The sequence below is a fragment of the Scleropages formosus genome, chromosome 1 (assembly GCF_900964775.1).
Source record: "Scleropages formosus chromosome 1, fSclFor1.1, whole genome shotgun sequence".
In the NCBI taxonomy this organism is placed as follows: domain Eukaryota; kingdom Metazoa; phylum Chordata; class Actinopteri; order Osteoglossiformes; family Osteoglossidae; genus Scleropages; species Scleropages formosus.
In genome coordinates this window covers 24,774,096-24,798,163 of record NC_041806.1, presented here as the reverse complement: position 1 = coordinate 24,798,163, position 24,068 = coordinate 24,774,096, and the positions used below count along the sequence as shown (strand labels likewise).

Genomic DNA, 24,068 nt, shown 5'->3' with positions numbered 1-24,068 from the left:
AAATTTCATCTGATAGTTTTTGTAGCAGACAATACTATCAAATGTCATTGTTAAGTCAGAGGAAGTGTCTCAATTCTCAGTACATCATTTTCACAGGAGGTACTTCAGGTCAGGCTTGTCTTAAAAGATTATTGTTGACATTTTTGAGTTAATTAACACTGGAATCAGAAATTTTTTTTTGGAATACTGATAAACCAAAGGAATGCTGACACTGAAGTGTTCCCCGGGCAACTGAAGGAGACTGTGGGATATGAAAAGTATTTAAATACTGATCAGTAATCTGAGCCAGATTGATATGTTGATGATAAAATCTTGGACGTTCTCATCTTTGTCAGTAAGTGTTTTGTTGAACGATGCAAATGTATCAGTTGCTGATTGTTCTCCCTGGGGCTTACACCCATATTCAGAAAATGTTAGATCTAACTACGGCTTGTGTTTAAGGAGCCATGCATGTGTAGAGCTGGTCAGCGTTCTATGTTTTCATGATTGTACTGACCACCCTATCTTTAACCCTGTAGGTGATCTGCAATTTTGAGCTGGCAGGCCAAGTAAACCTAGACCAGCTGGAGGCCATGAAAGGAAAACTGGGCAGCTCCAGCAGCACAGAGGAAGAGGAAGAGCCTCATGAGGAGGCAGAAGGGAACCAGGAAGTGGAGGAGGAAAAGGAGTCAGAACCAAATGGTTAGTAACAATGAAAACAGTGCTGGGTGAGAGTGTGTCCCTGACGCCCTAGGCCTCCCTGTGTTCCTGGGCCTCATTGAGTCTCTTCTACACAGACACCCCCAGCTCCCCTGGCAGTGCAGCCTCAACTTGTGGTGAGCGACGATTCCCATGCCAGTTCTGTGGCCGTGTCTTCACTGACAGCACTGAGTGGGAGCGCCACGTCCTTCGGCATGGCATGTAAGTGTCTCATGCTCTCTCTCCTCACCTCTTTATTGTAAAGCCTCTCTACAAAGTCTCTCTACAGTGTCATGTGAACTGTCTGTGTACAGTCCTCATGTGCTTTATTTGTTGCTTTTCTGCATTAATTGCTTCTGCTGGCAACACCTAACTAGTTACTAATGACAATTTCTGAAATTATGTAACTGATCACTTTGAATGTTTGATAGAAAACAGACCTTTTATGTTTTTGATAGTTATATGCAAACTTTTGAACATTTTTAATTCCCTGAAAACAGACAAATTTAATCCTCCTTGTCTTAGCTTGTCACTTTTTTCCTTTCATCTCTTTCTTACGCTCACATTGGCTCTTGACATATCTTGTGTATGATTTCAGTAGTGATGGTGCCACTTGTGATCCTCAGCCTGTGTCTTCTTGATGTAAGGGTTATAACCAGCAGCAGGACCAAAGTAAGTCATGCTCCAGCAATACAGGCTTCCAGCCAGTCTAAGGCGGTCTCCCCGGTTGCCAAGTCAGACGGACATTACCCTGGAGACAGCATGGAAGTGGAGTGTGACCCTCCTTCAGACCAGACAAAGAGCCAAACCGAAAACATGGAGGAAGAAAAAATGCAGAAGAGCAAAAACTGTCCCTGAACAGGAGCTAGAGGACCAGATCTCCAGCAAAAATGTGGGAGATGCTGTGAGTGGGAGTGGGGCTGACAGAGCTGCTTTAAACTAATTCCATAATGAAAATATTCACATGCAGTCTAACCCACAGGTTTCAGAAAATATATTTTGAAGTCTTATGCATTGGAAATTACAGGTTGTATTCATCCTACTTTTCTTGGTCACCCTGAACCATACATGTTTTTCCCCCTTTTTAAAGTGCTAGACCCTAAAAGAAAACACTGTCTTCAAGGACAAACACTAATGTATTGGTATTTGGTTTGGACAATATGTGGTAATGTACTGCAGGTCAGATGCAATCTTCAGACCATTTGTGGAGTTCAGGCCAACATAGACGTCTGTGTATTTGTAATTTTTGTAGTTCTGTTGCTAAGCCCTGTCTTATCGGAGCGTATTGATAATTGATACTGTCTCTTTTCCAAATTCACCAAAAAGTTGGATGAAGTGTTATTTATTTGTTTTGGATAGCTGATGGAAAATTCACAATTTGCCCGCTTTCATCATAGTGAGGCTGTAGTGGAAGCGTGTAGAATGGTTCTGCGGTATATTTCCAAATTAAGGATCCATCCACAGGGAATGTTTTACCATCCACTAACAAAGGTCCTGGGGGATATATTGTTTCTACTTTTCTGTGCATATGGATATATGTGCTGTTTTTTTTAGATTTTTAAAAATTTTTATATTAACTCCAAGAAAAATTCAGTTTGGGGTCACTGGTTTAGAAGAGTGTCATCCATTGTAAAATGATTTCCCTGCTTGTTTAATTCAAAGCTCTGCTACAGACATACAGAGAACCCCCACAAAACTGAAACCTTTCCAAAAAAGGATTCGATATGAGTTGACTGCCTTTGTGAGCTTTTGGTAGTGATTATAGATTATGTATCTAATCACACACTCTTATTATAATGAACCATTTCCATACCACTTAAGAGTCAGTGCCCAAAATCGAAAAGAACAAAGGACATACAATAAGCAAATAAAAACATCAAATAAAGTAAGAAGCTGCTGACCTCAGGATGTCCCTGCAACACTTCTGGAACTGGACTGTTTTGGGTGCGCGCGCACACAGACAAGATCCTGGACAGCAAGCGTCAGACATGCGCAATTATTTGATGAAAAGTTTGTCTACTCCTTGCTGTGGCTACATTGCTACTTCAGATGTGGTATAAGAGTGGGCTGGTAAAGAAGAAATGTTTAAACCTTCTTTGTGTTTCATTTGTTCATACTTTGTTATTCAGTTTTTGTCCTGAAGCTCCTGAGCCGTGTCATTGTTTCTGATTAGATGAACATTATGACTTTATGTTCAAATTGCTGCTCAAATACCCTAAAGCCTTAAAAGAAATCAATAACTGTTATTTAGTATTTTGGCACTTTATTTTTTCAACACCAGTGAGATCAGTAAGAAAAAATGTATTGTGGAAATAATTTAGAAGCCTGTTTCTGCTATGATTGTCCCTTCGCCAAGGCCCAGGCCTGTGCAGCTGGTGAGGGATGGACCCATTTAGACTTCAGCCCTGTTCAGAAAGCCTGGCTGCGTGTTGTCAGTTGGACAGTCTTGTCTGTGAGAGGAACTGTCTTTGTTTTCGTTGTCAAGAAACAGAAAGGGATGCATCTGCTCTAGGCTATTTATTGTCTGAATACGTTACGATTGTTTCTTTGTTACTTTTAGGAGGGGTGAAAAGAGAACTGTGGGGGCAGTTCCTACTTACTCAAACATCCTCCACATCCACCCCTCGTACTCCAGAAGGCATACCTGCCTTTTAAAAATAAAAATGTATTAGAATGTGTTGAAGACGTAAGCTTTGAAATGGCAGCTCCTTGCTGGTAGTTCCCTTGATAAAACACACTGGAAACTTGTATATATTTTTGTTTTTATGTTTTGTTTTTGTCCTCTTAAGGTTGTTGGAGTTTCACTATAGGTTGACTTAGCCCCTGCATCTTGCCTTTTGTCCTGTGGGATTTGGATTCCTGAAGGCAGATTGTAATGTTGCCTAGAATGGTTGTTTACACTTTTATTCCATTTAATTCTGGATACTTTGTAAATACTGTAATTTGTTTGTCTTTTTTAACTTGTTATTAAATATACCTGATGGCGTTATACTCTCTTGCTGTTTTTTTTTAATTTCTTGTTAGTCTCTTACGTGTGTCACGCGTGAACCATGTCACAGAATGGTGCTCAGATCAACTGACTAGAAACCCGCTGTTTAGCCAGTTTAGCTAATGTTTCATGACAAGTGAGCATGGAATCCACATAGAATAATTCACATTCCATGTTTGTCCATAGATGACCACTGACTAGCAGAGAATGCAAAGAAAATGAGCTGAACTGCTGAGTTGTCAGGCCAAGAACACTAGAACATAACATGTTATTTTCCGAAGCTGCAGTCTTTTAGATGGTTTTTTTGTATTCCAAGAGGGTACTGTGTATGGTCATACCAAGGTTGAATGTTTTTGCATGCATAGAGGTCTCATTGTTGAACCTGTTTAAATCTGACAATCTAGTTTACAGACCAATTCAAAGGAAAATGCTTTAAGTAAGTGAAGATCTCGGCATCATCACTGAAGACTGTAAACTGAAGGTTGCATGCTTAAAAACTAGACGACATCCATCTGAAATATTTTTTTAGAAAATTCAGCTGTACGTGGAGGATTATCATTTGAAAAGCAAATGTTTGTCCAGGCAATAAGGATAATCACTGTGCTATTTTAAAATTGTGGAAATGCACACGGCACTCTGCCAAGGACTCACCAGCTGATGCAACAGCCTACAATCTTCGGGAAATCAAGAAACGCCGTAACAATTCTCCAGTCTGTGGCTGAGTGACAAGCCGCACCTTTTCTAGCGCACCGCATTAGCATTAGTGTCAGTTAGAACCCCGGAATCAGGCCAGGGCATCAGCTGGAGTCTTTCGTCCTGTACACATGAAACTGTTCTGCTGAGAGGTGTCCAGTGCTGCTCTCTGATGGGTGGGTCAGCTGGATTTGTAGTGTTTTCCATTCTGTCACACATCTCTGGTCATTCTAAACGAATTTTAAATTGAATTTCGCGTGAAGTCCACAGATTTCACATGCAGCTGAGCTCACCAAGCCAGTGTGTTACAAATGATGACATCACTCCCTAGAGTCAAGGGAGGAGTTGGGATTGTTCCCTTTACTGAGGAATATGTTTATCTCAGCAAGCTAATCCTCTTTCTGGGGTCTTTCCTAAGATCATGGCATGGTCGCAGACACACATTGAGAGCCAGGTTTAACAATTCTGCTACACAGAATTACCCAACTGTATAAATTTTTAAATAATTGTACATAGCCTAACACTGTACTTTGCTTTGGAGAAAAGTGTCATCTCAATGAGTAAATGTAATGTGTTAAGAGCTCAGACTTCTTTGACCTTAGAAGTAGACGACACCTTTTGTGCTCGCTTGTGAACAGGCTGTTGGTGCTGATCTTTTGAATAAAAAGTCTTGGTCAGGTGGCATTGGATCACTGGATAAAACCACCTTGACAGCTTTTATTGTAAACTGATAACTATTACTAGTGAATACAGCTTCTACATTTCTTGAATGTTAAATTCTATCCAAGCGAAGGTGGTAGTTAATTGCCTCTCTACACATGCAAAACTGATACTTGAGTGTAGAGTCTCACTGACAGTATTGAAAATGGTGTGGTTGCTGTTACTGGCATGGGTGGGAATGAGCTCTCCAAAGCATAACAAGAACATGCCTTTTACATAACCTTTCATTTAGTATCAAAATACTTTGTGATTTGTGAGGCAATGCCCGTAAAGTGTGTTGTCTCACAGCCTCCTTCCATGTTTAGACATTTCATAACCAGTTTATGCTAATCATTTCTTTTTATTATTGATAGCTTCAATTTCCCTTTCACTTTTTTCCCCATAAATTGTGTTTTTAAGAATTTATTTCAATTAACTTCATCTGATTAAGAGGTTCTGACTGTTGCCATGCATATTTAAGAGTTAAGTTTATTATGGTCCCAGAGTAATTTTATCCTAGAGGTTACCAGTCCTTGTCCTTCTGTGTCATTGAGTTTAGAAATTTTTGTCCCTGTTGTCAGTGAGGACTCAGCTACGCCTAAGATAAACATTTTTTTTGTAACTATACCATCTTACCCATGAAGAATATGAAAAAAGCAGCTGCTAGTGTGGTGGTTACAACTGCTGCCTTTGGACCCAAAGGTCACAGAATTGTCTCACCTCCAGCTATAGTACTCTTGAACAAAGTACTTATTCTAAATTGCTCCAGTAAAAAAGTTGCCAGCTGTATAATGGGTAAATAATTGTAAGATGCTTTGGAGAAAAGTGTTAAGTAAATGTAAAAATGCAGTGCTGCTTATACTGTTTGTACAGCAGAGCTTATTTTTGCTAAAAACCAGTCCCCGATTAGTTTCTAACTGTTCTGCTGGAGAGAAAACCCATATACTCTGTTGCCAACGTCTGCCCACAATCCTGGAAGAAGCCAATGTTGTTTATTGTTGAGAGCAAACAAAGGAAAAGTTTGCAGAATTTGGCCACATGAGGGTGATACACAGTAGGACACCCAAACTTCTTTGTAAGGCCATATCTTGCCATGTATTGGAGGAACCAAAAATATTAGCGGTAGTTCTCAGTGGATTTGTCCACACATACTGGAGGACACATTCGGGTTGGTTCAACAGCAGAGGGAATTGTTCAGGCAGCGAGCTAACTGCTAACTGCTCACTGCATAGACACTTCAGCCTCAGTTTCACTTAAAATGAGTACATTTGTTATTTGGGGAAAACATAATAAGTGCTGAGACAGAGTGCAGTCTCACCTTGCACACAAACCATACAAAGCAAGGGCTCTGCAGCTGTAGTCCATCGAAGGTGGGACCTTTGGTCCCAATAAACTATAATGTATATAGTATAATGAATGTATAAGTATAATGTTTTCTGTTACAGCATTCAGGATCATGAGGTAATTTAATGTGAAGTTAACTATTAAAAACATCTGGAAAACCTTTACACATCTTTGATACACCAATGGATGCCAGATGTTTTGTGTGACATTTTTTATTTTCATGATTTGGTCAACCGTGAAATCTGTAAGGCCACAGGGTATGTTAGGAACTTCCTTTACACCAGTTGTGTTTAGATTTTTTTCCCTCAACACAATCCTATTATGCCCGGATACAATTCATACTTTTGTTGAAAAGCGGCAACATTAAAACGACTAAATTACAGGAATGCAATGACACATGTACACAAACAGCGCTGGAATGTGATGTATAGACACTTCCGGGTATACGGCACTTCCGGTATTTGAGAAGATTCCTCTAAATACCGCGGTTTCAAGGTTGCGTGGCGCATGCGCAGTGGACGCGAGCAGAGTCCAGTCTGTTTATGCCTACGGGGTAAATGTCGGACGACAGGACGTGATGAGCTAGCGACAGCGGACAAAAGCATACCAAAGAGCTCCTGTAGAACAAGGAAACGACTCTTTACTGTCACCAGAATGCAGATCACCTTGAAAACTCTTCAGCAACACACTTTCAAAATCGACATTGACGGGGAGGAGACGGTGAGATGGGAATTATTGAAACCGCCGCGGGTTCGAGGGGGAACGTCCGGTCGGTTGGCGTGACTGTAACGTTGTGTGAAATATATATTGCTGATATATACTATCCAGTGAGAACGCCGAAGAGGAGCTTGCTTGTTGCAGACAGCAGTAGGGACTTTGAATTGAGTCGAAAAGTCGATACTTTTGTTTCGCAGAAAAAAGTTTGTTCTCCGACTGAGTGTGTGACTGTGTCGGAGCGGAGGCGCGCGCGGCGCTCGCGGCCCGCTCGGGGCTCCAATTTTACTCAGTTTTTTTCCTCAGTCACTCTCAATAGGAAGTGTAATATACTGTCGGCTGGAGGAACCAAAAAATGTTAGCAGTACTAGCCACACTTACTCTGAGAGACACTTTGACGTTTGAACTCGCTAACTCTGCTGCTCGGCCCCGAACCAGATGGCTGTTTCATGGCAGCTCGTCTGTGTCTCAGCGTCCTGAGCCTCTCTGTTGTACAGTTTGGTGCACGTGTCTTCAAAAGGAAAAAAAAGTTGACTGGACCGGGAGCCGCAGTGTAAAAGTTACATTTGATTTACATTACTTTTCATTTAGCTGACACTTTTCTCCAAAGTGATTTAATTGAATGTTAAGGTTACAATTATTTACCCCTTTCTTTATGCAGCTGGGTAATTTTACTCAGTAAAATTTTAGGGCAAGTACCTTGCTTGCTCAAAGGTACTACAGCCATAGGTGGGGCTCAATCCTACAACCTTTGGATCCAAAGGCGGTAGCTTTAACAACTATGCTAAAGACAATGTGATTGTGCTCAATCCTTTGGACTGACTGACTGAGACACTGATTTGATATTTCTTGGCCTTTCTCAGTGATTTACATGAAATAGAGTAAAAACTCAAAAAGTAGAATGTGTCAATAGATTTGGGGGGGGGGCACCCTTTATATTTTACATTTATTAATTTAGCAGATGCTTTTCTCCAAAGCGATGTAGATCTCAGAGAAAATACAATTTGTGCATTACGTTAGGAGAAAGAGACATGGTTGTAGACACACATACACACATTTTCAGAACCGCTTGTCCCGTACGGGGTCGCGGGGAACTGGAGCCAACCCGGTAACACAGGGCGTAAGGCCGGAGGTGGAGGGGACACACCCAGGACGGGACGCCAGTCCATCGCAAGGCACCCCAAGCGGGACTCGAACCGCAGACCCACCGGAGAGCAGGACTGTGGTCCAGCCCACTGCGCCACCGCACCCCCCAACATGTGATTCTTAAGTAAACCTAGTTTTTTTTTTTTTTTTTTTTTTCCCCACCTTATGCACGGATGTTTATCGCACAAGTAGGTGCACCAAGCTCAGGATAGGCTAATCCTGATCACCTTTCTACAATTTTTTTTTTTTTTTAAATCAGTCACTTTTGGTGACTTTGTGTTAGATTGTCAGCTTTACAGTGATTTACTCATTTGTACAGCATGGTATTCTTTATCAATGAAAGGTACAGGAATCTTGACCAAGGGTATGACAAGAGGAGTGGGATTTGAACCAGGAACCTTCAGACTGAAAGGCAACAGCCATGAACACTACAGTGCCTGCTTCTCAAAAAGGAGGGATAAACATTTTAAAAATTTAAATATTTGCTTTTCCTGTCTACACCCAGCAGTGAGTGAACTTGCTTTGGTGGCACTGTAGCACCTGTGGCCCAAGCGCCGCAAATTGCTGAATCATCTTTGTCATCATGTTTCTGTAACAGAAAACTGCTGCTTATCTTATAATTCAACAGTTTAACTTTTGCACTTACCGATGCTAATGAGTAAAGGGCACTCAAGGTAATGTTAACACAAAGGAATCTGTGAAAAAGAAATTACTTGTTTACCTTACAAGGCACAGTCTTAAGGATACTTTTATGGTCTTTACTGTCAAAATGCAGAATCTCAGGCTATTATGTCAAACTTATATTGTGTGGTAGCTTGAAGCTCTTTGACTTGTTTGAAGATAGATATGTGTAACAGTATGAAAGCCATAGTTCTGGGAATTGGAGGCAAGGGTGCTTGATCTGCTTAAAAAAGTCATGCAGAAATGACTTGACATATATGTATTTATATACATATATAAACTCATTTTAAAATGAATGGTGAGCTGTAGTGCTGAGAGTTGTACATCTTCAACCCTTTATTTGCATTGCCATCTTTGCAAGGAAATCCCAGCTGGTCTGTACTGTGTATCTGTCATCAAACCTCTCTGACACCTGCAGGTTGCCAACTGCTGTTTAATGTTGTAATCATCTGTCAAGAGAAGTTATATATATATACACACACACACACACACACAGACACAAGTAGTCCTTGACTTGCAACAGGCACAGCTGAATGTGCAGGTAGTTAGCCAGTCATTTTATCTACCTGGCTTTATCTTTGTCATGCTTCTGGATTATTGCTGGAAATCTGACTTATTTCTTGAGGGGAAAAAAGGTAGTGTCGGTGATAATGTATAGAAGTCATAAGGGTTTTGGGCACTGAGTTAAGGTGGGACATATACTGGGAAGATGAGGCCCTGTTTTGACTAAATTGATTTTGTGTGAAGTCCACACCTGTATTTCTTTCTTGTTATGGTTTCAGCTTTTGAATAATGTTGAATTAAGTAAAAGAATGAAATGGATGCTGCAAGTGAAAATGCATTGATGGACTTAATTAATGACAGAATGAATATGGGGTCTGGGTTTGATCACCAACCCGTTTTATTCCATACAGGGCCATTCAAGATTTAACAAATGCAAATTGAAAAAAGTTAGATGTGCTATTAGATGAGTTAACAACATAATTTAATAATTGTATCAGGGATGAAAAGCAAAACAAATGAAAAATAAATTTTGCATAGTTCTTTTTATATGGGTGCATTGTCTGACTGCTTGATTTGTGTTTTTCCACTTTGACAGGTAAAGGCACTAAAGGAAAGGATTGAGAATGAAAAAGGAAAAGATAGTTTTCCAGCTGCTGGACAGAAATTGATATACGCAGGTATGTTTGGCTACAGTTAAGAGCTTGTTTGTTGAACTGAGCAGAGCTGTGTAAATTGCTCAAAGTTAATTATGGCACTAATAGTTTGTTTTATGTTTAAAATGCATTGCATAACCTTGTTTTTAATATCTTCTTTGCTTCATTCCTCATATATAAAATGGTGTCTTTCTTTGGTATCAAGGCTCGGTAGGAAGTATAGTGGTTCAGGGCCATTGCCTTACACTCTGAAGATTCCTGGTTCAAATTCTGTTCCCTCTTAGTGCCCTTGAGATGGCTGCTTACCCTGAAATATTCCATTAATGAAACCCTACTGCTTAAATGAGCAGAAAATTGAGTTATAGATCTGACATTAATATACCTTAGATAAATCAGCTTTAAATATATAATTGTGTGTATGTATGTGTGTGTGTGTGTGTATATATATATATATATATATATATATATATATATATATATATATATATATATATATATATATATATATATATAAAAATAAAAATATCATTCTTGGTTGTCTCCTCTTCACTATTCAGAAAGGAACAAGCACTGTAATGGTTTAAAACCCTCCACAGTTTTACTTTTCCTCACAGCTGGATGTTTTTCACTTGAGCTTTGTTGTTTTTCCTGCTAAGTTGTACACATTGTTTACAAGTTCTATTGTAATACTGTGCTTATGTAGTATGTACTGTGCTTATCAACCCAGTTCTGGTTCTGTCTTCAATGTGCCAATAATGGTAGATGCCTAGAGAGGCCTGTTCTGTAGCTTAATTGAGGGTTGAGGCCTCCATTAGGGAGTTTAGCTGTTCTTCTGGATGGTTTTAGTCATTTTAAGATTAAACTAAGATTGATCCAGTGTGAATTTATTTTGCTCTCACTTCCAAGGCAAAATTCTCAATGATGACACTGCACTCAAGGAGTATAAGATTGATGACAAGAACTTTGTGGTTGTCATGGTGACAAAGGTAAGTAAAGAGGCATAGCAGATGGAGTAATAGGCCTAAACATTTCTGACCACCTCCTTTGTTATGCAGTGAAAATCTTTTAATCAATTCTGTTCCTTCTTTTCCATTTGCCAGTTGACACATCTGATGCTTAGACACTTCTTCAAATTTCGTTAAATATAAAATCCTAACTTTAGAATAATCCATGTACCTACAGTAATGGCCCTGTACATGCTCTCTAGCCTAAAGCAACCCCATCAACCAGCCAGCCTACCCCCCCTGCCACAGCAACAGCACCCAACAATGCAGCCCCCACACTCACTACTGCCCCTTCTACCGCATCTGATCAAGTGAGCCAGGAGGACAAACCTACGCAGGAGAAACCCCCAAGTAGTACTCCTCCTGTTAGGTAGGTCTCTTCTGCTCTGTTACCGGATACTGTTTAAGCCTCTCCTCTTATGAATCTTCTTTTTATTCAGTGAAACACTCCATGTTTTACATTACCATGCCATTCACTGTTTGAATTGTTGTGGATTGTTGTATTATTTTGCAATTTTCTGACAGCTGCTGTTTTAACTTCCTTTCAGTTCATCTGGTGGCTTAGCAAACATTTTTGAAGAGGCTACTTCTGCCCTTGGTAACTGTAAAATATAATGTGTTGTGTGGGCATTCTGCTGTTTGTGAATAAATTAGCTATTTTAGCAATTTGAAACTGCAGTTATCACATCTCTCTTTTTAGTGTTATTAGTACTTCAACATCACTGTTAAAAGGTTTAGTGTCTTCTATGGATATTTTCAGTTTTATTCTCCAACTGCTTATGTAATTTCATTAATAATTTACTCAAAAATCAATTGCCTTTGTTTAATACACAGCTGCATGGTTACTGTGTAACTCATATTTAGGGGTCTAGTTGGAGTTACCATGGGGCAGCAGGTAGTGTAGTGGTTACGGCTGCTGTCTTTACACTCGTCAGTCGCAGGTTAGAGACCCACTTCCTGCTGTAGTACCCTTGAGAAAGGTACTTGCCCTTAATTGCTTCAGTGAAAATTACCTAGCTTTATAAATTGGTAAATTCATAAAGTTAACATTGTAATTGGCTTCAGAGAAAAGAAAAGGCTAAATGAGGAAAAAAGATTAATGTGCTGCATTGATAGTACTGGAGGGAAGTGCTTTGAAAATGAAAAACGAAAAGCAAGCAGCCCTATTGTTTCTGTCCCATGTCTTTGTTACCCTTTGTATAGTGACTGGCCAGCAGTATGAGAACATGGTGTCAGAGATCATGCTGATGGGCTATGAGAGGGAGCAGGTGGTAGCTGCGTTGAGAGCCAGCTTCAACAACCCAGACAGAGCAGTGGAGTACCTGCTGACGGTGGGTGCGGACACCTTCACCTGTTGAACTAAAGCATGCACATCCTCATCAGTGTCTCCCCCCCCCTCTCCTCCAGTCTATAGTGTATCTCAATTCTGGCCTCCCCCCCCCCCCCCCTTTGTTAGCCAAGCTCCTTCACTGATGGTGTACTATTACCCCTTTCCCATTAGGGTATTCCAGCAGAGAGAGAGCGCCACACAGTGCATGGCTCGGCTGTGACCCCTGCAAGTGGAGCTTCAACTGTGTCACCAGCCTCAAGCGGTACTCCAGTGCAACCTGCTGCTGCTACAGGGGGTCAGTACCACCAGCTGCTCTTCTCTTCACCTCTTCTACAGCTGCATTGCTGAAGTCTACAAAAACTGATTTCGCTTTCACTTCTACATGACCCTGTTCAAAAATGCCTCAAACATTTTGACCAAAGACAGTGCATCATATCATAGTTCATACTGAAAATGTTCTCATTAGATGAAGTTTCAAAGAAACGAAACTGCTATTAAGTGAGGGGAAAATTCAGTTTTTTGCCAAATGTGCAAATTCCTTGCTTTTTAAAAACAAAAAAAAAAAAAATCTAATTAAAGCCCAAGTCTAGAATATAAAAACCATTTTGACATTTTAAAATGCAGGTTTCAGACCCTGAAAATTGTGATGTCTGTGCTCCTTTTTCCCCCTTTATCCTTTCAATCTCATATCTCATGTTGTTTTCCCTTTTTATGCTATTTTATTCTGATGATTTGGGCTGTGAATTTGAACCTTGCTTAGTCTGTGCAGAGGTTTTCTTTTAATTTTTTTTTTTTTTTTGCATAAATTTCTTCCAGTTGTCGTAAGGTGTTTCTTCTTAATTGGTTATTTCAAATTGCCCTTGTGAGTGAGTGAATGTGTGTGATAGCCCTGCAATGGACTGGCATCCCCTCCAAGGTGTACTTTGCCTTATGCTGTCCCGGTGTGTGGTCGGTATCATCAAGGATTATATTTTGAGCTGAAATTTTCTTTTTTTAATGCCATTTGTTGTGTGAGCTGATAGTTCCTCATGTGGATTTTATGGCAGAAACTGTGTTCATAACTGTTAAAATAATTCTTGCAATGTGAGTTTATGCACCTGTACATTTCTTTTTCATTCAATATACTATACCAGTCAAAAATTTGAGTACACCCGCGTAATCTGACGTTACTGGTATGGGACAAATTGGACAGAAGATGGAAAGCCGGGCAAACCTCCAGTGTCCTGCATCCTTTGGTATTGCTGCAGAAGAACTGTGAAAACATGTTGCCTTCTTACCTGCTCTAAAGTAACCAATTACTTTGCGAGAATTAGTTGCAAATTACAACTACAACTAACAAAGTATTGTGTATTACGAACTACACAACTTTACTGTTGTGTAGTGTGCTGCTCCTGTATATTGCATTTAATAGGGTAAGTCATGGAGCCTAATCTTATCTTCTCCTACTCTCCTTAACAGCCAACCCACTCGAGTTCCTGCGTAATCAACCTCAGTTCTTGCAGATGAGACAGATTATCCAGCAGAATCCATCTCTGCTACCAGCCTTGCTACAGCAGATTGGAAGGGAGAACCCACAACTTCTACAGGTACTCACAATACTAAGGTTGACAGAAAATGTCCTCTAAGTGAATTAGAGGGATGAATGAATTGGGGAAAAAATGTCTTCTAAATGAATAAATGTAATATTACTTTAAAATATTTAAGCTCTGTCATGTATATACCGATACTGCTGTTGTCTGAAATTTTGGCCTGCTTAAATTCTTAGAACTTCCCTAAATAATTTATGTATGTGTGAATCAAGAACTATGATTTTCCTCATATCTTATGCCCTGCCTAGCAAATCAGCAGTCACCAAGAACAGTTTATCCAGATGCTGAATGAACCAGCCCAAGGGGTGGGAGGACAGGGTGCAGGTGGGGCTGGATCTGAGGCTGGGGGTGGAGCCATGAACTACATCCAAGTTACACCACAGGAAAAGGAAGCCATTGAAAGGGTAGGCTTGTTAGGCTGTAATTGTTTTGTTGACTTTTTTGAAGCTTTCTGACAGCAGTATGCAAAGGTTAGTCCTATGGCTTACACATTGAAATAATGCACTTAATTTCAAATTATTTCAAGGGTAACTTGACTTGGGTCGTTTTGGTGAGAAGTCAAGTTACTAAGCCGCAACACCACTTTGTACTTTTGTGCTACATGTCTGTGTAGATACTTCAGTAGATGTTTCTGGTCTTATTTCCATCATTCTGAATTTACTGTTCTTCTAGTTGAGTTACATGGTGTCTTGAATGGAAATTTTTAATTAAGTAGAATAATTGTCACTAAATGGGGTTATTGCAGTGTGCTTTGCAGCTTGTTAGTGGTAGGTGGTCCACTAGTGCATATTTGTGGTGAAAACTTGAATACTTCTTGACCACATGAGTGGACTACTCTTCTTTTTGTTCCAGCTAAAAGCATTGGGATTCCCAGAGGGACTTGTTATACAAGCATACTTTGCTTGTGAGAAGAACGAGAACTTGGCTGCAAACTTCCTTTTGCAACAAAACTTTGACGACGATTAAAGAAAGTTGCTTTTTTTATATATATTACTTGGGGAAACTATGGTCATTTGCTTAAATTTTACAACAGTACATTGCCTCAGTAACACTGGATTAACTTCTCTATGCAGGATATGGACTGTCCCTTAGTAAAGCTGCCTTGCTTCTACAAACACCGAGCATTATGTAACCTGTCTGCCATTTAACTTGAACCATCAGATATATCTTCCTTATGAAGAAACTCATTGCTGAATAAGTTTTGGGATTTTTTATTTTTTTTTTTTTTTTTTTTTTTTTTTTGAGAAAGTCATTTGAGAATGGGAACACTGTGCACAGTTATGGTGTATGAGACATTTTCCTGTTTACATTTTTTTTTTTCCTTTTTATTACTGGTTCAACAATAGGGAGCAAAATGCTGATGAAAACTATTTTAAAGAACATTAAAAAATTTGAAACCAAACATTTTGTTGTTCATTTAGGCACCGAAATGTTCATGTAGATCAGTATTACGTGCATTTGCAGAGTCAAATGAATTCATGTATTTAAACCCAACAATTTAAAGCATGTTGGTGTAGGTGTAATATAAATGTTTAAAATGTACACAAAATGGTTTAATTTTGTGAAGAACTGGTGTATTTTGAGTTTCTGGAATCCTTAGTTCCTGTAGATTAACTGAAGGAATTGAAAAAGGAATTATTTAATGTAGTCTGATTATCTCCATTTGTACTGTAGAATGCTGAAAGTTTGGCTTTGTTAAATAGTGAAAGGTCTGTTGAACTCATTCCTCACAACTGCAGATGATGGAAGGCTGTATTCTTACTCTCTGTTTCATTTCATTAGGTTCTGTTAAGTTCCCTTGTATGTGTTGGTATTTCAGCTGTGCTAGTGTGATTGGATCATTAGGTCCTCAGAATACAGATTGCAGTAGATGCCACTCAGGTTTTCCCATATGCTTTAATGAAATGGCTATTGATGCTGAATACGATTAATCACTTGTGTGGATTTCCGCTTCTGGCTGGTGCCTGCATCTCATATTGGGGGTATTGGCACCGTGTTTATTTAAACAGCCATTGGCTTTAATTATGTAGCAACCTTTGATGGTGTTTTTCATTGTAGTTTAGATAGTTCTATCACATTTTGATATAAAAAGATTGCACCCCTTTGAATTGTGAATAGCACCTGAATGATTATTAATTCTAATTTGATTTTGGTATGTATTACATGAAATACTCAGTAGCCTGTACAGCACACTCTGTAGTCAATGTGTTTTTCAGAGTTCATATAACTGGAATCACTGTAACTGATTATTTTCCAGGTAGAATTTACAATTTGTTTTTCTCATTCTAAATCCTAAATCAGATTTAGCTGTGCTTATACAGTTGTATCTGATTTGCAACTTTATTTTTAAATGTATTGGAGGTACAAATTGGTTTGGTTTGCCTCGTGATCCTAAGGGGGTAGTATGAGGATGTGTGCATTTAATTTCCTAATACAGCTTTTTCCTGCAGCAGAAATGTATGCTTTTTGATTTCTGGGAACCTGAAATCGACCAATGCAAGGGGTCCTGAAAACAAGCCTTCGCTATGCTGGGGAATGTGTTGCTGTCTTACTTGATGGAAGCACCTGGATATTTGTACTTTTCTTCATCCACAAGTGGCTCATTCCGTTTCAAAGGTAACCTCTCTGAAGAAAATGAAATGAGTATAAAATCTGCCAACAGTATGAGGAATTAAGTACTCTGTGTACTTACCTCTGGGGGAAACAATTGTATTAGTATTTTTGGATGATATCTCAGTTTCAGCCTGCAAAAATCTGGATATCCCCCGATCTATGCATTACTTGTCCTGAAAGAAGGAGCCAAATCACAACACTTGTGTTTTTGGATAGCAACAGTGAGCTTTGAAGTACTTTCAGAATGCATTAAGGTCCAAGCTGAGTTTTTATTTAAATCCACAGGGTAAGTGCACCAAGGATCAGTCATGAAAGGGAGTATAATTGGCAGGACATCTCTAAGTCAATGTTTTAATGAGACAATGTACACTCACCAGCCACTTTATTAGGTACACGGTGCTAGTACCAGGTTGGACCCCCTTTTGCCTTCAGAACTGCCTTATTTCTTCATGGCATAGATTCAACAAGGTGCTGGAAACATTCCTTAGAGATTTTGGTCCATATTGATGTAGTATCACGCAGTTGCTGCAGATTTGTCGGCTGCACATCTATGATGCAAATCTCCCGTTCCACCACATCCCAATGGTGCTCTGTTGGCTTGAGATTTGGTGACTGTGGAGGCCATTTGAGTATAGTGAACTCATTGTCATGTTCAAGAAACCAGTTTGGAATGATTTGAACTGTGTGACATGGCACGTCATCCCGCTGGAAGCATCCATCAGAAGATGGATGCACTATGGTCATAAAGGGATGGACAGGGTCAGCAACAATACTCAGGTAGGCTGTGGCATTTAAACAATGCTCAATTGGTACTAAGGGGCCCAAAGTGTGCAAAGAAAATATCCCCCACACCATTACACCACCATCACCAGCCTGAACTGTTGATACAAGGCAGGATAGATCCATGCTTTCATGTTTACCTCAAATTCTGACCCTAGCATCTGAATGTTGCAGCAGAAATTGAGACTCGGACCAGGCAACATTTTTCCAGTCTTCTATTGTCCCATTGTGGTGAGACTGTACAAACTGTAGCCTAAGTTTCCTGTTCTTAGCTGACAGGACTGGCACCCGGTATGGAGATGGGCTACAGCAGCACAAGACCTTCAAGGTTTGATGTGTTGTGCATTCAGAGATGCTCTTCTGCATACGTTGGTTGTAATGAGTGGTTATTTGAGTTACTATTGCTATTCCATCAGCTTAAACCAGTCTGGCCATTCTCCTCTGACCTCTGGCATCAACAAGGCATTTTCGCCTACAGGACTGCCACTCACTGGATGTTTTGTCTTTCTCTGACCACTCTCTGTAAACCCTAGAGATGGTTGTGCGTGAAAATCTCAGTAGATCAGCAGTTTCTGAAATACTCGAACCAGCCCGTCTGGCACCATGCCGTGTTCAAAGTCACTTAAATCACTTCCCCCCCCCCCCCCATTCTGATGCTCAGTTTGAACTTAAGCAGATCGTCTTGACCATGTCTACATGCCTAAATGCATTGAAATGCCGCCATGTGATTGGCTGATTAGATATCCGCGTTAACGAACAGGTGTACCTAATAAAGTGGCCGGTGAGTGTACATAACTACTTTTTGGAAAGGTAGGGGGCGCCATTGTAACTCCACTGCTTGGCTGTAAAATGGTGTCATCGTTTCAAGGGTGCAGCGATGGCGCTTCTGGTGCCTGCTCTGTCAGCGCCTTCTAGTGATGTGTCAGCACTAAGTGGGCTGAGAGATATGACTCTCCCAAAGTGTCCCATGTGGTGCAGAGCGGAATGTAGCTGTCGCCTCGCAGTGCGGTGCAGCAGAGGTCTTCAGTCTATGTGATCTGCAGCCTGGCTAGTAAAATGGATGCAGCTGGAGGATAAGGGCAACACACTCCAGGGTTATGCAGCACTGCTGTCCAGCAGGGGATAATAGGACTCGTTAATGCTGGAAAGGCTCTGAAATGGAAGGGGAAGCGGGAGAAATGGACAGGTGCGCAATAATGGATGCTTGGCTGTGCATTCTGGTGGGGATGAGCACTCTCCATAGTAGCACAACTCTGCATGTGAAGGTGAATTCTGATGAGCAGCATCCAGGCCCCTGGTGACACCGACCTTCACTTGCAAGACAGTCATCCCTCCAATGCTGTTAATGACGAGTCACAAACGTCAGATGTGATTGTTACGTAAATGATTATTTAATGAAATGATTGCCCACAAATTCTGAAATCTTAGTAGTGGTGCGCTGATCTTACTGCACTCAAGTTTATGAGCGCCTGTGAATGAAGGCTTTCACAGCATTGTTCTTCAGGGGCTGGGAAAGTCATGGATTTGTGCCAAAGGGGCAAAGAGAAAATGATCTGAAAGTTTAATAGCTTCATATCATCATTTTATTAATTCCAGAAAACATGAAGTCAGGTGTACAGTTCAGTGACAAGCATATGCATTCTAGGGCCATACATAGTAAATCAGTCCAATTACAGTTGTTGACTTGGGATCCACTAATATGAAGCATATTTGACCATACAAGCAGCAGTGTGTTTAATTATCTGAGTCAAATTCAGCATCTGCATACTAGCAAAAGTTTGGTTCTAATCATTAAAATTGAGGGGGGGAAGTAAAAATGTATCTGCCAGTAAAGTAATGTAAATGTGCAGACAGCTTTTGCAACATTTTCAAAGAACACAAAATTACCAGATAAACAAATGTATTTATTTTAAAATGTACAAATCTAAAGTTCAGCTCAGCATTATATTATATAATTTGTCTGCTTAAAAAATGTTCAACTTTTTTGGTAAGTGCTTCATATCGTGAGTAAATAAAGTTTATTGCACTTTACAGTCACAATGAAGTGGAGACTGACATTGGCATGCAGAAACTCATGTGGAAGGTTTCAAATAAACCATGCAGAGCTATTAAAAAAAAAAAAAAAAAAAAAAAAAAAAACTGAAAAATGAGTTTCCTTTTTTTTCCCCTTTGAACATTTAAATACGTTTATGCCACCAAAGACTACTGGATAAACTTTAAGTTACTTCTGTACCTGATATAAAAATGTTTGTAAAAAAATAATGAACATTATAAAAATAGATGTCTCATACAAGATGTTGAACAGTGCGTTGTAGGAAAAGGCAAATGGAATGTGGCTGGTGGAAGGCCCCTTCTCTTCGGGTCATCCGGGAGCTTCTTTCCGTTTCCTGTCCCCTGCTTTCCACGCTTTTCCTGTCATACTTTGGCACTTGGTCTTCCAAGATTTGTCAATAAAAATACAAATTCCAGTTCTTCAGATATTCACATAAAAGAAATGCGATGGCTGACAACCGAGAGGTGGTCCAGTGACTCTCAGCTCTGTGGAAGACGGTATGTTAATCCTTCGGACGTGAGTGCCTCTCGGACTCCACGGGCACCACCGCGGCACGGGGATTGTTCAAAGGCAGCGTGTGGGCGTGTAGTCAAAGTGTTTGCCAGTCTGCTATGCTCCCCCCCCCAACCTCTCCCCGACAGCACCTCGCCTCATAGGTGTCGCTTCATGTGGAGGGCCAGGTGGTCCGACCGTGAGAAGGCCCGGTCGCATTTCTGGCATTGGAAAGGCCGATGGCCAGTGTGCTTCCTGTAGTGGCGCGTCAGCTCATCCGACCGGGCGAATCTCCAGCCACAACCCTCCCAGTCGCAGTGGTAAGGCTTCTCTCCTTCACAACAGCCAGCAATGGGGGGGGAGGGGAATTTTTAAAAAAAAAAAAAAGGTATTTACAACCTATTTCACTCCAGATTTAATAAAGACTACAGGTCATGCGGTTTTACCACCTAGTAGCACGGAACATCAATCTTGTGTTCGAAGGACCATGTGCAACAACGCACATGTCTATAAGGGACAGCTGGTTGTGCAGTGGTTAGATCCACTGCCTTTGGACCCAAAGGAAGTAGGTTTGAATCCCACCTCCAGCTGTAGTACCCCTGAGCAATGTCCGTCCGTCCAAACCACTCGCCCCACAGGGGGCATGGGGAACCAGAGCCTAACCCGGCACACAGGGCGTGAGGGGGAGGGGACACACCCAGGACGGGACGCCAGGACGTCGCAAGGAATCCCAAGCGGGACTCGAATCCCAGACCCACCAAAGAGCAGGACCCGGACCAACCCACTGCGCCACCGCACCCCCCATCCTGAGCAATGTACTGACCCTAAATTGCTCAGTAAAATTACCAGGGTAAATAATGGTAAGCAGCTTAATGTAGTAAGTTGCTTTGGAGAAAAATGTCACATCAATGTTTGTATTCTACATGTACAATAGAGCTTCCTCAGAACTAAACTTGCCTGTGTGCTTAAAGAAGCATTATCATATAGTGTATTAAAAGAAAACTGCAATAATGAGAAATAAGAGCTCATACAGCTCATAAATAACTTAAATGGTATAAGAGTCATGTAATACATTTTCACTGACTGAAAGTGACTTGGGGATTTCGAACTAAATGGGACTGTTTACATTTTTCCTCTTCCTTTTAATCCAACACACCCTTCTTTGCAAGTAATTTTCAAGTCTCCTCACCTGTATGTGTTCTCTGGTGGGCCTTCAGGTGGGAGCTCTTGGTATAGGTCTTTCCACAGCCAGCGTAGTCACACGTGTGGGTGGCTATCCTCTTCCTTGGCCAAGAGCGCCGACCCCTTTTAGTTTTGGGCTCCTCCGCCAGGCTGCCTCCAGGAGATGCAATTTCTAGGAGGTAAAGAGGATAGGGTGAGCATTGTCTTGGAACATCTCAGCATTCCTCAGGTGCTCTCAAAACAATCACTCACCTTGGTACTGCATGGTCGTCTGCTGCTGGAAAGCTGGGTAGCTGGGTGGCTGGGCTGGGTAGCCTGGGGGAGGGGGTAGTGGTGGGCAGCCTGTGGCCTGAGGGGTGGCTCGCTGTTCTCTGCTCAGTGCCCCCTTAGGGGGCAGCGGTGGCCCCGGGGAGAAGGTGTGAGGTTCAAGTGCAGGTCTGTGGCTCCCCCCAGGGCAAGTCGCGTGAACATCCGCTGGCCGGGTGACTGTGCAAGTGCTGTGGTTCTCCTGCTTGATTCGCCGGGAGGCGAAGGGCATGGTGGGGTCTGATGCCATGCTACCCCCACTGACACTAATGCTGTGACTGTAGTCGGCCAAGTCCATGGTGGTTTTCACCACAAACTTCCCGTGCAGGTTGGTGGGGTGCAGGTAGGCCGGGTCAAGGTCCGGCCTCATGAGCTCAGCTACAAAGCCACCAGAGGGGGACACATCATCGATGTCCGGGATACCGAAGGGGATGTCGCTGGCCGTGGCCTGAGGGGATGGTAGGTGGTACGTGTAGGAACTTGGAGAAGGGGCTGCATTCCGTGGAGGACAGGGCGGGCCATCCTGCTGCTGGTGCTGCTGCATGGTGTTGGACAGGATGAAGTCGTAGTCCAGCAGCTCCAGGTCCTCAGGTTCCTCCTTGGCAACCGGAGCTGAGGGGTCTTGGTTGGCAAGGCCACCGCCGGGGGCCACAAAGGGTCTTCTCAGATGGGACAGCTCTTCCTTCCATCCCTGGGAGAAGAACCCCGAGCAGAGTGTTACGAACCTCACCGTCACGCCATCACATCACAGAAAATAAAACCATTTACTAAACTATTTTTTACCTCCTTTCCAGTATTATTCAGTACCTAGAGCTGAAGCAGAAACAATGGTGGGCACATGAATTAAAAGGGTTAGACTTTACCATGATGACAGGGTTAAGTGCAGATTCCTTTGGCTGAAATGGGTACTGTGCACATGTAAACTGTCATTATGTGCTAGCAAAGCAACAATTATGTACACTGCAAAATGTGCAAATGGTTATTAATAATAATTCTGATCGTTCACTCCCTAAGAAATAAAATTGTCCACAGCCTGTAGAACAGTTCAATTCAAGCTGTAGTTTTCGGCTTTTTTTCCCGCCCCCCCCTTTTTTAATTTACAAAAGTTTTCATTTTTAAATCATGCTGTTGTAGAGAAAGGAATATGAGCCCTAAGACATGAGCCGTGTACAGTGTGTCCCACACGGACCTGCAGAAACACTCGAGGCGAGAGCAGCCAGGTAAAAGACGGAGGGACGCGGTCCACGCCCCGGCTCGTGCTCGGCTCAAGGTTCCAGTGACAAGAGAAGAGAGCACACACCACTTTACACTCACTCGGGCGAGGCTTGCTCAGGGTTAGCAAGTCGCCTGCACGTCCTTACCGAGTTAACTACTGTTCCTGTGCCCATCGCGTTATCCTCCACACGGGCGCCGTTAGCAAAGGGACGAACGGGGGGCAGAAGCACTCCGCTGAGCGCCATTCGAGCCCCAGCGCAAAGCTACGGTCCAAACGCGGTCGAGAGCGCGCGCCCAGCCCAGGTGCTCCGGGCCACCAGAGAAAGGACGGCTAACGTGAGCTAGCGCGCGCGAGAGCACACGAACAACACACCTCGTCCATGAACACGAGCGCTTTTGTTTGCGTGTCTTTTCTCGGTTCTTGGTTGGTTAAGAGCGCAAGCCGCTCAGAAGGGAAATGCACGCGGGCTGGGGGCCGCTGGCGCTGCTGGCGGAGAGAGCGGTGTTCCCGGTGTCCCCCGGTGTCGTCTCTCGTCGGGCGGGGTCGCCCTCGCTGCTACGGCCGCGCCGTGTCTGCGGAAGCCGCACATGGAGCGGAGGGAAGCGGGAGCGCGGCGCCGGACCGAGGGCGAGGATGCTCAATGAGCGGGGCGGAGGCAAGCGGCGGGCGGCCAGAGGGATTCCCTTCACACGGCGTCTGCGCCGCAGCCATGGAGAGAGCGCGGTGACAGGACAGGACAGGACGGGTCGGGTCGAGACGCGCGAGAAGGGAAAGCCCTTATTCCTTAAATCGCCGTCTAGACACGCCTTCTTGGTCTCCACGGCAACAGCGGCCGTAAAAACAGGCCGCTCGCTGCGGAGGGCGGGCAGAGTGACGTCAGGTCCCCGGACGGCCCAATGACGTCAACGGTTACTGTTTGTGTCCAAACAACGCGATGGCAACAGAGGGGCCCTTTGTACCGCGCGGATGGGGTCTCTCTCGATCACTTTCACGGTGAAAGAACGGGAATCGGCGGGATTGCCTTTCCTTCGGAGCACGTGGAATTGGACGTGAACCGAACTGGAATTAATAGAGGCTTGCTGTTTAGGCACAGGGGATGTGTGGCACACACTTACTCATTTAGCCGGCGATTTTCTCCAACTAAGGCGACTTAAAAGTGTCAGACTCAAGTATGTGGAAGTTTTTGCCCCTAGTACATCTCGGTAATTTTAATCCTCACTACAGCTGGGGGTGGTGGGCTTCAAACCTGCATCCTTTGGCTCCTAAGGCAGCAGTTCTAACCACTACACCACCAGCCAGCCTACTTAAGATAGAGTTATGAAAAGGAAAGACACAGTGGACGGTTCTGCAGTGTTATTAGAAAGTGAAAGTCCGCGAACAGTCAGGTAGAAGTACCCTGCCA

The 24,068-nt window shown here is 42.4% G+C and overlaps 3 protein-coding genes across 7 annotated transcripts in view; 2 read left to right on the top strand and 1 right to left on the bottom strand.

Annotated features, from left to right (window-relative positions):
* LOC108930974 (zinc finger protein 462-like) overlaps positions 1-3,645 on the top strand; it is a 45,177-nt gene extending 41,532 nt beyond the window's left edge. For 3 of the 4 annotated variants that reach the window (XM_018746485.1, XM_018746484.1, XM_018746487.1), the window contains 3 exons: positions 519-681; positions 777-900; positions 1,326-3,645. In XM_018746485.1, coding sequence (XP_018602001.1) covers positions 519-681; positions 777-900; positions 1,326-1,536 — 498 coding nt within the window. In that variant the 3' untranslated portion in view covers positions 1,537-3,645. Of the gene's footprint in view, positions 1-518; positions 682-776; positions 905-1,325 lie in introns of those variants that run through there. The other variant, XM_029250865.1, reaches the window with a different exon arrangement.
* A 3,241-nt stretch (positions 3,646-6,886) lies between these two features.
* LOC108930940 (UV excision repair protein RAD23 homolog B-like) lies at positions 6,887-15,426 on the top strand. The gene is made up of 10 exons (XM_018746436.2): positions 6,887-7,123; positions 10,044-10,125; positions 11,008-11,087; positions 11,309-11,475; positions 11,654-11,703; positions 12,309-12,436; positions 12,607-12,730; positions 13,894-14,021; positions 14,273-14,428; positions 14,877-15,426. The coding sequence occupies exons 1-10, from the start codon at positions 6,911-6,913 to the stop codon at positions 14,988-14,990; spliced, it is 1,242 nt and encodes a 413-aa protein (XP_018601952.2). The 5' UTR covers positions 6,887-6,910; the 3' UTR covers positions 14,991-15,426.
* A 4,114-nt stretch (positions 15,427-19,540) lies between these two features.
* On the bottom strand, positions 19,541-23,476 carry LOC108930942 (Krueppel-like factor 4). 2 transcript variants are annotated; one of them, XM_018746442.2, is made up of 4 exons: positions 23,039-23,476; positions 21,397-22,141; positions 21,152-21,316; positions 19,541-20,296 (listed from the first exon to the last, which is right to left on the bottom strand). In XM_018746442.2, exons 1-4 carry the CDS (start codon positions 23,045-23,047, stop codon positions 20,121-20,123), a joined length of 1,095 nt encoding a protein of 364 aa, XP_018601958.1. In that variant the 5' UTR covers positions 23,048-23,476; the 3' UTR covers positions 19,541-20,120. The 2 variants fall into 2 exon arrangements, with proteins under 2 accessions (XP_018601958.1, XP_018601957.1); XM_018746441.2 differs by lacking the exon at positions 23,039-23,476 and adding an exon at positions 22,812-23,030.
* Between the last annotated feature and the right edge of the window lie 592 nt (positions 23,477-24,068).